At 42.9% G+C, this 13657-nt stretch overlaps 1 protein-coding gene across 14 annotated transcripts in view; it reads right to left on the bottom strand.

Moving 5' to 3' along the window:
• Nucleotides 1-13657, bottom strand: part of LOC144505107 (myotilin-like) — a 117035-nt gene that overhangs the window by 78879 nt on the left and 24499 nt on the right. For all 14 annotated transcript variants that reach the window (XM_078230936.1, XM_078230938.1, XM_078230944.1 and 11 more), the window contains 3 exons: nucleotides 12449-12472; nucleotides 7880-7999; nucleotides 423-684 (listed from right to left, as the gene is read on the bottom strand). In XM_078230936.1, coding sequence (XP_078087062.1) covers nucleotides 423-684; nucleotides 7880-7999; nucleotides 12449-12472 — 406 coding nt within the window. The remainder of the gene's footprint in view (nucleotides 1-422; nucleotides 685-7879; nucleotides 8000-12448; nucleotides 12473-13657) is intronic.

Raw genomic sequence — 13657 nt, 5'->3', positions numbered from 1 at the left:
TCACCAGACGTGCACTCACATCCTCACTTCCTTCTAAATACTGAAGATTTCCTGTCTCCTGCCACTTAACTCAAGCAACTCTGCCCCCTCTTTCAATAGTTAAAAACAATAACAAAATAATGACTTAGTAATTAGTTTTCTGTCTTCAGTCACCATCTCCTACAGTTTTAATTATTTGTTCGGCCCATAAAATGAACAACTGAATGGTCACTAGATGCCAACAACTCCCTTACTTCAGCCTGGCTTATTATTCTCTCCGTTAGTTAGAAGAGAACCAATATTGCCTTCCTTCTTGTGGGTTCCCTCATTTGTTTCAGGAGTAGATTTCTGAAGAATTTCAGTATCTACATGCACACATTGTCCCCCAGAAATCCCAGTGTATTTCTAAACAGATCTTGCTACGATTATCTGGGCATACTCACAATTCACGATTGTGATGCGGTGTTTGTGACCTCTTCGATGAAGAGGTGTCGACATCAGGGAAATCTTCGAGGTCTTGAGCACCTGAGCCATGTGTGAAATGCTTATATGTGTTTTGCCTTGTGTTTTCCAGTACACACGGCTTACAGTGGTTTAGTGTGGTTTGTATCCCATTATCATTCTCAAAGCTTGGCTGTCTAGGTGAGCTCTCTGGATATATTCTTGTGCTAGACTGAAAGGCTGGGGCTTGCATCTTCTGATTTTCTATAGAAATAAATAGCAAATGAAGTAATACATCAACATTAACAATGTACATTTACGTATTGCTAAATTATTATTTACAATTTCAATAGTAGAATTAGTGCTTGAATAAGTAGGGCTTGATTTTCCACGTTTCTCTTTCCCATTGGCTGCTCAGATTGGGCAATCATTAAAATGAATGGATAAAAAATAGTGGGCTCTTGCCCAAAATGTGGAACAGAAATGCCACCCCTCGCAAGAGCTATGATTTCTCTGTAAAATTAAGCCTATCTTTGCAAGTGCGCTCTGAGGTCTCTGGGTTTATTATGGGCACAGTGGCAGAGTGGTTAGCACTGCTGCCTCACAGCACCAGGGACCTGGGTTCGATTCCCGGCTTGGGTCACTTCCTGTGCGGAGTCTGCACGTTCTTCCCTGTCTGTGGGTTTCCTCCGGGTGCTCCGGTTTCCTCCCACAGTCTGAGCGACGTGCTGGTTAGGGCGCATTGGCCATGCTAAATTCTCCCTCAGTGTACCCGAACAGGTGCCGGAGTGTGACGACTAGGGGATTTTCACAGTAACTTCACTGTAGCGTTAATGTAAGCCTAATTGTGACGCTTATAAATAAACTTTGGGATTCTATGCCTTCAGGGAACATGTTTTCTACTCGCATTATTATGAATCATTGCTTTCAGAAAGGAGAAATGGGAAACAGTTATTTAACTTCTTGCGGCTTTAAGTTGGAATTATAAATATATTTTCCAGCATTTTTCTTTTTGATCACTGCTCAGGGAGCCAGGTTGCAACCAGGTTGCTGACTCTCTGTCTGCCGATTGGTGTCGTGGTTGCAGAGAGCAACTCTGCAAAGCCCCAAAACATCAGTCATCTCTTAAAGAGGTAAATATCTCACTATTGTTAAAGGCACAACACACATCAATGATATAAAAATTACAGCATCACAATTACTGAATACATGTTCCTCCACCCAACCTTTGCATAAAATATGCATAATATGAAAGCACATTACATTCAGATTAAGTAAATACATAATGAATAGAATATTTTACAAGATCGATTGATTCATCATTTATTGTTCATTTAATAAGTTAAAAATAATCTATCCAATAACATTTTCTATTATTATAGTTTTTACTTAATCATGTGACCTGTGCTAGAGCAACATTTCCATCATTTAAAATGGTAAAATATCAAATATAATTTATCCTTCTTGTCCCACTGGTCAATGGGTGGAGCAAGCCGGTAAAACCGGATTAAAAATCGTGTTCGTGCCTGAAAGACCAGCGAATGGGGGGCTGGGTGGGGTGGGGGGTGCCTAACAGATCTTTCTCTGTTCTGTTGTACAGTAAGAAGTCTCACAACACCAGGTTAAAGTCCAACAGGTTTATTTGGTAGCAAATACCATAAGCTTTCGGAGCACAGCTCCTTCGTCAGATGGAGTGGATATCTGTTCTCAAACAGTGCAAACAGACACAGAAATCAAATGACAGAATACTGATTAGAATGCAAATCTCTACAGCCAGCCAGGTCTTAAATGTACAGACAATGTGGGTGGAGGGAGCATTCAACACAGGTTAAAGAGATGTGTATTGTCTCCAGACAGAACAGCTAGTGAAATTCTGCAAGTCCAGGAGGCAAGCTGTGGGGGTTACTGATAATGTGACATAAATCCAACATCCCGGTTTAGGCTGTCCTCATGTGTGCGGAACTTGGCTATCAGTTTCTGCTCAGCGACTCTGCGCTGATAGCCAAGTTCCGCACACATGAGGACGGCCTAAACCGGGATGTTGGATTTATGTCACATTATCAGTAACCCCCACAGCTTGCTTGCCTCCTGGACTTGCAGAATTTCACTAGCTGTTCTGTCTGGAGACAATACACATCTCTTTAACCTATGTTGAATGCTCCCTCCACCCACATTGTCTGTACATTTAAGACCTGGCTGGCTGTAGAGATTTGCATTCTAATCAGTATTCTGTCATTTGATTTCTGTGTCTGTTTGCACTGTTTGAGAACAGATATCCACTCCATCTGACGAAGGAGCTGTGCTCCGAAAGCTTATGGTATTTGCTACCAAATAAACCTGTTGGACTTTAACCTGGTGTTGTGAGACTTCTTACTGTGCTTACCCCAGTCCAATGCCGGCATCTCCACATCATGACTGTTGTACAGAACAGAGAGAGATCTGTGCACGTGTAATTGGGCCCTCTAGTGGGGGCAGCCAGCTTTCCAGCAAGCTTAGGCCCTACCCCCCCGCCCTCCCTCTGCTGGCAGGAATCAGATTGTGGACTATTTCTTGCACAAAGTGGCGTAAAATTGCATTTTCAAACACACCCAAAAAACAAATCTGAAACTCTCCAGTTTTCACACTCGTTTGGCACTTAGAATCTTTTGGTCAGATCACCCCCAAGGGTGATTTTCATATTCAGGTGATTAATGCTGGAGCATATATTTCTATCTGCTTACATGGATTTCTATTACTAGGATAGTTCACACTGCTGGGGTGGAATTCTATTGATGGCATTTCAATGAACTGCCCCATAATCCAGAGACCTAATAGCACTGGCAACATTGTCTGTCCTGAGTCTCCATTTACAACAATACTTGATTTTATATTTGAATCTTTTACAGGTTTTGTGACAGGAAAATGTAATCTGTACCTTAACTTCCTGTGTTAATGTTGTAAAATGTAATACTGTTTCCTAGCAATAGAATCACAGGTTCACACAAATCTGTGTCTACAAATTAGCTGACAGAATTAGGGAGACAGTTTTAGACATGCTTACCCAGGGAGACAATGCGCAAGAGCTCAGGAAAGCTCAGATGATCAAAACGGCAGAACTAAAAAATTTAAAGGCGCGGAACTCAATTCTTCTCCAAATGAGAATGTTAGTCAGCCTTAACTTGGAATGGAAGCAGGAAGAAAACTTTGCAGATCTGAGGTTCACAGAGGCAGTTGTGCGTGTTATAGTGCAGCGGCCTTCACTCAGATCTGATTTTTGAGAGAAGTGAGAAATATGACATGTGCTCATTGGACCTGGTAGGAGAAGATCTAAACTTAATAAAATTCTTTGGAGGGGTAAGGTTTCCTTTTGGATATGGTGCTGGGACATCTTCGGGAGAGGAAAGGCACCCTTTGGGAGAGATTCAGTGCTCTTTGCGATTGTTAAAAAAAATACGTAAATGTAGATGAAAAGTGGATAAACTCATTGGTGCTGTTAAACTCATTGGAACTATCAAGGGGCCTACAAGAAGTTGTCAAGGCATTTAAATTTCCTGCTCGTTAATTATTTGAAACAAACTGCCCGCAGTGTTGAAAATAATAGTGCTTGTTATTTCAATCTGTCTGATGACATAACGCTGAGAATTACCATTATAGGAGAAGTGCTGCATGACTGATTTTACAACCTGTCATCATCATAGTGGGGTGCCCTTCAGTTCACAGTTTGATTGACAGTTTCAGTGCTTATAAAGTCTTCGACGTTGGACTATGAACACATATACTTGTTCTTAGAAGAGATTGGAGGAATTTTAATGTAGTAAATTTCAGGTCCTAATTTTGAGAGTCACAGAATGTGAGAGGTACAGACAGCCCAAGTCTGCAGCGGGGAGAATTGAAGAGGAACCAGGGATAATTGCAGAAGCAAGCAGGCCACTGAAACATTGAAGAGCTGAGAGGCAGTTTAAAATGTCACAGCCGAGAGGTAATTTTAATATCTGTGTCTGAGAGGCAGGTTAGATCTAAGAAGTCACAGAGCCAAGGCAATGCAGAAAACTTCATAAAGTCAGTTTAAATATCTTTGCTAGACAAGGAAAAGACGTTTCCCAGACTTGATCATCCACCTTGTATTGTGTGGTAACTATAAGCTGGATTTGACTTATAGATTTATTTAATTTAGACGTTGTCTCGGAACAGGAAAGTCATAAGGAATTCAGGAATCGCAGATATATCTTGGAATAAGGGGCAATTTCGATATAAACTGTGTGTTTAGTAATCAATATATTTAATTGTCTTAGAGTATTATAGTCCTCTGTGTATTTGTCTTTTCTTTAATTTAATAAATAGTCTTTAATAACTGTTACACAATGACTGGGCTGGTTATCCTCACTCCAGTTTTCGTGTGATTCCACACACCATTCCAAAAACAAAACCATACACCACCACAAACCGGTGTTTCAAGTTGAGAAGCCCTCACAGTTCACCAGACTGATTTCTGGAATGGCAGGACTGACATATGAAGAGAGACTGGATCAACTGGGCTTGTACTCACTGGGATTTAGAAGAATGAGAGGGGATTTCATAGAAACATATAAAATCCTGATGGGAGTGGACAGGCTAGATGCAGGAAGAATGTTTCCAATGTTGGGGAAGTCCAGAACTAGGGATCACCGTCTAAGAATAAGGGGTCATCCATTCGGGACTGAGATGAGGAAGAACTTCTTCACTCAGAGAGTTGTGAACGTGTGGAATTTTTTACCACAGAAAGCTGTTGGGGTCAGGTCATTAGATATATTCAAGAGGGAACTGGATGTGGCCCTTATGGCTAAGGGGATCACAGGGTATGGAGAGAAAGCAGGAGTGGGATTCTGAAAGTGCATGATCGGCCATGATCATATTGAATGGTGGTGCAGGCTTGAAGGGCCGAATGGCCTACCCCTGCACCTATTTTCTATGTTTCGATAACATTTGCATGGTTCGTGACAGCGGCCCAGTTGATTGGCACTGTATCCACCACCTTAAACAATCACTCCTTTCACCACTAACGCACTGTGGTGGCAGTGTGTACCATTTACAAGGTGCATTGCAGACACTCACCAAGGCTCCTTCAGCAGCACCTTCCAAACCCACAACCTCTACCACCAGGGCAGCAGATACACGGGAACAGCATCACTCGCAAGTTTCCATTCCAAGTCACACATTATGCTGACTTGGAAATATATCGCTGCTCCTTCACTGTCGCTGGGTCAAAATCCTGGAACCCCCTCCCTAACATCTGTGTGGGTTTACCTACACAGATGTTACCAACCATTATTCTGTAAATTGAGTTTGCGTCTTTATATGCCTTGTTTGTGAACAGAATTCCCACTCACCTGAGGAAGGGGCTTAAGGCTCCGAAAGCTTGTGGCTTTTGCTACCAAATACACCTGTTGGACTTTAACCTGGTGTTGTTAAACGTCTTACTGGGTTTACCTACACCACATAGCTCGCAGTTTTTCAAGAAGGCAGCTCACCACCACTACCTCAAGGGCAACTCGGGATGGGCAATAAATGTTGGCCTAGCCAGTGACGCCCACATCCCAGAAAATAAATTTTTAAAAAACAATCTGACTGTTAGAGATTAAACAAATTACTAATGAGCTTTATAAACCAACTGCAAAGCTATTTTGGTTTACGTTTGAAAAGAAAATACATGATTTTTTTGCACAAAATCTCTCGATTTTTAAGAGTCTTTCAAAATTGAGCTGATGGAGTGGAATAGCAGTAAGTGTTGTGATGTTAAGACAAAGGTTCACTTCCACAGTTTAGCAGGCAGCAAGGTTCAGTTCTGTGACGCGCCATGGTGGGGAGCTAAACATCAGTCAAAAGTCAGATTCACAAGAAGTTTAAGTTTATTTATTAGTGGCACAAGTCGGCTCGCATTAACACTGCAATGAAGTTACTGTGAAAATCCCCTAGTTGCCACACTCCGGCACCTGTTCGGGTACACTGAGGGAGAATTTAGCATGGCCAATGCACCTAACCAGCACGCCTTTCCGACTGTGGGAGGAAACCGGAGCACCCAGAGGAAACCCAAGCAGGGAATCGAACCTGGATCCCTGGCGCTGTGAGGCAGCAGTGCTAACCACTGCCACCGTGCTGCCATTACCTTTCAGGCAGACAACACAGCCTTTGGTACTCAACTGCAGAGAGTAGTAGCTATCCCTTTGCATACACAGCTCCTATTACAACAACATTCTTTTTTACTTCCCTCACCTGAATTGCTCCCTGCATAGTCTGTCAATCTGTCACCTTTATCATCCATAGGGGGTGCAAGAACCTCAAGCCTGTTGGACAATTGCAGAGGCTGAAGCTACATTGCTACCTTCTGGCCACCATCCCTGCCTTGTGTCGGAAAGGGCTGTAGAGACTACATTACTAGAATATTCTGTACCTAACATGGAAGTGCTGGATACTGATGAAGGATATGAAAAGTTGGGTGAAACATTCAATTTTCCAACACTTAACCAAAGATTCTAACAAAATGCCATATTTTACTCATCATTGTCCTCGATGAGTTGTAGACATTTAGGATATGTGTTGCTTGTTAAATATTTTGTTCTGTGCTTGAGAAAAAGGAGTTAAAACAGGCAAGTAATATCAATGATAACACAGTGAATAAACCTTGATGGAAAATCTTATATCTGTAATTGATATAAAACCAATGCTTTGGGCGGCACGGTGCACGGTGGTTGGCACTGCTGCCTCACAGCACCAAGGACCCAGGTTCAATTCCTGGCTTGGGTTACTGTCTGTGGAGTCTGCACGTTCTCTGCTGGCTGTCTGCGCTGGCTACAGCCTGCGTGGGTTTTCTCCGGGTGCTCCGGTTTCCTCCCACATTCTGAAAGACGTGCTGGTTGGGGTGCATTGACCCGAACAGGCGCCGGTCTGTGGCGACTAGGGGAATTTCACAGTAATTTCATTGCAGTGTTAATGTAAGCCTTACTTGTGACTAATAAATAAACTTAACTTGCTTAGCTGGTAATTATGTGGTTCACCTTTTTTCTTGATGAATAGTACGTATACTTTAATACTGTCATTGGTCTCACTGAGTACAGCCACACAACACAATAGCACAGGGGGAAATTTTTCCAGTCACTCACTGTATGCTGTGAATTGTTTGCAACCTTTTGAATGCATTTACAACAAAGCAACTATGGCAATTTTCTTTAGGATTAGTAGCTTTATATGGTTTCAGAGTGTTTGAATCCTAGTTAATGTGCCCACTTAATTATTTTATTGGAAATTTTGTACTTGATTAACAATTTAAATTGTTATATTCTTACTGAAGATGATATTGTTGTAAGTCTCATTAAGTTAGGTTTATTTTACAAAAGTGATTTAATCATTATGACATTACATATACAAGCTATTGTAGTGTGGCTGGCATGCATTTTAGGTGAATGTTTTTGAGTTCAGGGCATTCAATGCAGTGTGTGTACTGTACCTGAATAGACAGTGAGCTGGGCACAGCAGGAAGTTGCACCACTCTGGTTGGTAGCAACGCAGTTATACAACCCTGAATCTTCTGGGAAAGCTTCTGTAATCACCAGCGTGCAAACCTCTTCTATAATAAATAGAAATTTTGAGAAAAACTGATTTTGCTGAATATTTCAAGCCTGAATCTAAATGGACATAATTACAGTTATAAAATGGAGATAAGGAACAGTAAAATTGCTGCCAGCCACTTAATACATCATTGCATAACTGTCCCAATTAGAACCATTTTAATGTCATCGAGGACTTCTGTCACTAACTAGTCGAGTGCAGTTTACTCCTTACAGCTTCCCCAATAATCTCCATGTTTACAATCCACTGACATTTCCAAGAACAAATTTCTAGAATGATTATTACAAAGGATTCGTCATCTCTTGTTTTTTTTATCAATAACAATAGAGAGGATCTCTGATGAGGGTTAACCTAAATCAGAGTTTCAGAACGATTCCAGCCACGGAACTCTGTAGACCACCAAGGGGAACTGAAGGAACCACTGAGAAACATTCTTAGAGCCATAGCACAAAATAACCATTGTTTTCATGTAATAGGTACAAACATACAAATCCCAATTTATGGAAGTCCTTTTTATCTCTTATACGTATTCATTTTCTGTAATTAAAAAGTTCTCTGACTAAAAAATGTACTTGGCTCTGACCTGTTTGTTATTTTTAATGGGAGGAGTGTGGGAGAGATGCTGTTTTTTGATTCATATGGGAAAAGTACGCCTGGAATGTTGGATTCACACACACACACTCACACCCCCCCCACCCACACACACTCACACCCCCCCCCCACACACACACACTCACACACCCCCACACACACACTCTCTCATGCACACGCACTTTCACACACACCCCCCCCCACACACACACACACTCACACCCCCCCACACACACACACTCTCATGCACACGCACTTTCACACACACACACACACACTCTCACACACACTCTCACATGTACACACACACACACTCTCATACACACTCACACCCACCCACACACACACACACACATACACATACTCTTACACACACTCTCACATGTACACACACACACACACACTCTCATACACACTCACACCCACCCACACACACACACACATACACATACTCTTACACACACTCTCTCACACACACTCATCACTCACACACACACACTCACTCACACACTCACTCATCACACACATACACTCACCACTCACATACACTCACACTCATCACTCACACACACACACTCATCACTCATACACACACACACTCACTCATCACACACACACTCATCATTCACACACCCACACTCATCACACACACACTCATCACTCACACACACACTCATCACTCACACACACACTCATCACACACACACTCATCACACACACACTCATCTCACACACACACACACTCATCACTCACACACACACTCATCACTCATACACACTCATCACACACACACACACACACTCATCACTCACACACACACTCATCACTCACACACACACACACACACTCATCACTCACACACACACACTCATCACTCACACACACACTCATCACTCACACACACACACACACACACTCACTCATCACACACACATACACGTATACTCATCCTCACACACACATACACGTACACACGTATACTCATCCTCAAACATACACACACATACACACTCTCATCTCTCTCACATATGTACACTCATCCTTACTCATACACGTCTCTCCCATTCACAAGCACAGCTCTCCCACACACACACACACACTCATTTCTCACATACAGACACGCACGTATCTCTCTCACACACACTCACCTCACACACACACATAAACACACACACACATTTATCTGTCCCACACTCATCCCACACACACACAAACACATCTCTCACATGCATACTCACACACGCACATGCATCTCTCATACATACATTTATCTCTCACAACTCGCACATTCACACCCCCACACACAGACACTCACTCATCTCTCTCACACACACTCATCTCACACACATGCAGGCACACATTCATCTCTCTCGCACCCACAATCATCTTCCACACACACAGACACACACTCTCATACATGCACTCATCTCTGACACACATACACTCACCTCTCGCACGCTCACCTCTCGCACGCTCACCTCTTGCACGCTCACCTCTCGCACGCTCACCTCTCGCATGCTCACCTTTCGCACGCTCACCTCTCGCACTCTCACCTCTCGCACTCTCACCTCTCGCACTCTCACCTCTCGCACACTCACCTCTCGCACACTCACCTCTCGCACACTCACCTCTCACACATATCTTTCTCACAACTCTCCCCCTTGCGGACTCCACTTTCAGCATGTCTCACCCTCCTGCAGGCACCATTTTCACCCCCTCACAGGCCCGCCCTCAGCATTGCTCATTCTCTGCACTCTTTCATACCGTTTCCAACTTGTCCAATCAGAGACTGGATTCTGGAGAAGACAGCCTCTGATTGGATGACCCAGAAGGAAAGAAAACAGTAAAATGGGGGAAATCAGAATTCCGATCCAAACTGGTTTTTCCTTCTGGGGAGCTGGAAAAGGCACAAAACTCAACTGGTATCGATCTGCCGAGCGTTGTGTGGATTCCCAGCGGGGCTTCTGCAGAACTCTGATGTTCTGTGGAACCCAATTTGTAAACCCCTGACTTAGAATGATTAATCTATTGACCATTTTTTCACAAGGTTCCAATATAACGGGGGATGTTTTTACCTGAAGGCCGTGGTCCCAAACCTGGATTAAAAATTGGAAACAATTTCGCTTCCATGTGGCCAGGAAGCTCCAAATTGATTTGGAACGTGTGAGACCAGAGAATTCAGGCATCAATTGCAAAGTACACATGCCGAGCTCTGTTCCCAGCAAGTAGTCCAAGAAAGTGTTCACTCAATAAATACAAATCAACCTACAGGGTGATGCCCATAAAGAGCTAAAATAAAATAAATGGCCTACTTCCCGCTCCTAAGTCACATGTTTCTTTTACTGTAGGGGCTGTAAATCTGAGATATGTAGGCAGGATTTTCCAGCCTCACTCACCCCAAGACTGGAAAATCCTGCCTGAGGCCAACAGATCTTTGAATGGTCCTATTTTGCCCGCTACGATTCCCATGGAGGGCAGAACTGGATGGGAAAATTCCGCCCTTAAACAGTAAATGGTGAAACATCTAATCAGTGTCTGTGTAGGTAACAGGCAACTTAGAGGGGGAAATTTTCACTGGCACTGCTGGGTACAAACAGGGCAATGTGCAAAAGCTTACCACCCTGCTCCCGATTAATCCAAGGTGTGTTATGGAAGGGCCAACCATAGGACATCATGAGCCAGAATCAGATGCCAAACCCACCTGATATTAAGCTGTGGTCTGACACTCTATAAATATATATCGGAGAGACCAAACGTAGACTGGGGGATCGCTTTGCTGAGCACCCTCGGTCTGTGCGCAATCAGGACCCTGACCTTCCGGTTGCTTGCCATTTTAACACACGATCCTGCTGCCATGTCCACATGTCTGTCCTTGGCCTGCTGCAATGTTCCAGTGAAGCTCAACGCAAACTGGAGGAACAGCATCTCATCTTCCGACTAGGCACTTTACAACCTTCCGGTCTCAACATCAAATTCAACAACTTGAGATGATTAGCTCCACCCCACCTCGACCCCTGTGTTTTCATTCTATTTTATTTTTAACTGTTCTCAACCTTTTATTACTTTATTGTCATTCTTTATTTTTCTTTTTCTCTTCCCCCACTCTTACCCCCCTTTTTTATTCCCCTTTTCTTACCTTTTCTCCCCTTTTGCTTCCCTTTTCCCCCTTTTTCTCAATTGTACCTCTCTCCTACCCATCTGCCCCCTCCGCCCACATCTTCATCTGTCACAGCTCACCCTCTGATTTCAGCTTCTCTGCCGTTTGGCCATTCACACCTTCCATTCTCTCTATGTGCTGCCATTAGCAGCCTTTCCCCTTGTTTCTGTGGCTATGACTCATCTTTCATTCCCCCACTCTACAGTGTAAATATCTCCCACTTTCTATCCTTTTAGCTTTGACAAGGGGTCATTTGGACTCGAAACGTCAGCTCTTTTCTCTCCTTCCAGATGCTGCCAGACCTGCTGAGATTTTCTCTCTTGGTCTGACAGTGTGCGTGGGATCCTGATTGCCACTCCTAAGCACGACTGATGGAGTTCCCACTACAACACTCATTATGCCTTTATTAATGAACTCAGTAAAATTAACACGTAGCTTCATTGTGATAACTCCACGATTCACTGCATCCCAACAGTAATTTAGCTGTGTGTAATAATAATTGGTTATATGCGCTCCTCCGCACTCTCAATAAGGGATGCTTAATCCATGCCCAGCCAGGTGACCATTGTAGCTTACTGTAGTGTACTAGCTAATAATCTGATTTAGTAATAGAAATAAAAATTGTGAAATATATCCCATGTAGATACAATCTATTTGTTTTAAATCAATCATGGTAGATACAAAACAGAAATGCTTACCGGGTACAGCTGTTAAACATGCCTCTACAGGTTGGACACAAGTGGAAAAGAAGAGAAAAAAAGTGTTAATTTTGGTAAAGAAGAGTCTAGAAATTGCTGAAGAATATTTATACATTGTACTGACTTGTGTCAGTAAATTATGTTCATAATATTCTGCTTCCAAACAGCAGTATTGCAACAATTTGCATACTAATGAAGTATCAAATTATGGAAATCTAGCATCGTATTTTGACTCACCCCATTACTGTTAGCGCATAATTTTTTGTGTTAATTTTTAATTGGTGACACTGTATTAGTTAGGAACTGACATCAAGCTTTCAATTTTGGCATTTGTTTTTATGGTTTCCAGATGTGTGATCCTGATAGTCTAAAAAAATTGCAGCACGTTTGGAGTAGTGTGAATGAGTTTCATTGCCCTGGACTTTGAAGTAGAAATAAGGGTGGAACTGTCACTGTTCACAGTTATTACTCCACTGAAACAGACAAGAAACTTCAGAAATCCACCTCGGTGCAGAATAATGGGGGAAATGCAGAATTTGCTCTCAGTCATTCTACCCTCCTCACGTGGGTGAGCTGCTGAGTAATGTCCAGTCTCCAAAGGCTGCAATCCTTAATAAATCATGATGTGGAGACACCGGCGTTGGACTAGGGTGGGCACAGTAAGAAGTCTCACAACACCAGGTTTAAAGTCCAACAGGTTTATTTGGTATCACAAGCTTTCGGAGCGCTTCTCCTTCCTCAGCTTCATCATCACTCACCTGATGAAGGAGCAGTGCTCCTGATACCAAATAAACCTGTTGGACTTTATCCTGGTGTTGTGAGACTTCTTACTTAATGAATCAGTGATTTGATAGAAATTTCCGTCTTTAAGCAGTAATAGCCTGGCTGTGAAAACCCAGTGATAAAGTTACACATTGAATGAGGTGTCGTTGGAATTTTCAACAGCAGATTAACGTTACAGTTGCTGCTGAACACACTCACGAGCCAGGAGAAGCTCATTTTATATTTGTGGAATGTCAGAATCATAGAATCTCTGCAGTACAGAAGGAGGCCATTCGGCTCATTGAGCCTGCACCGACAACAATCCCATCCTATCCCCGTAATCCCACATATTTACCCTGCTAATACCCCCGAAACTAGAATTAACTTAGCATGGCCAATCAACCTAACCAACACATCTTTGGACTGTGGGAGGAAACCGGAGCACCC

This window comes from Mustelus asterias, chromosome 16 (assembly GCF_964213995.1).
Source record: "Mustelus asterias chromosome 16, sMusAst1.hap1.1, whole genome shotgun sequence".
NCBI lineage: Eukaryota > Metazoa > Chordata > Chondrichthyes > Carcharhiniformes > Triakidae > Mustelus > Mustelus asterias.
This window is presented reverse-complemented; position numbering and strand designations above follow the sequence as displayed.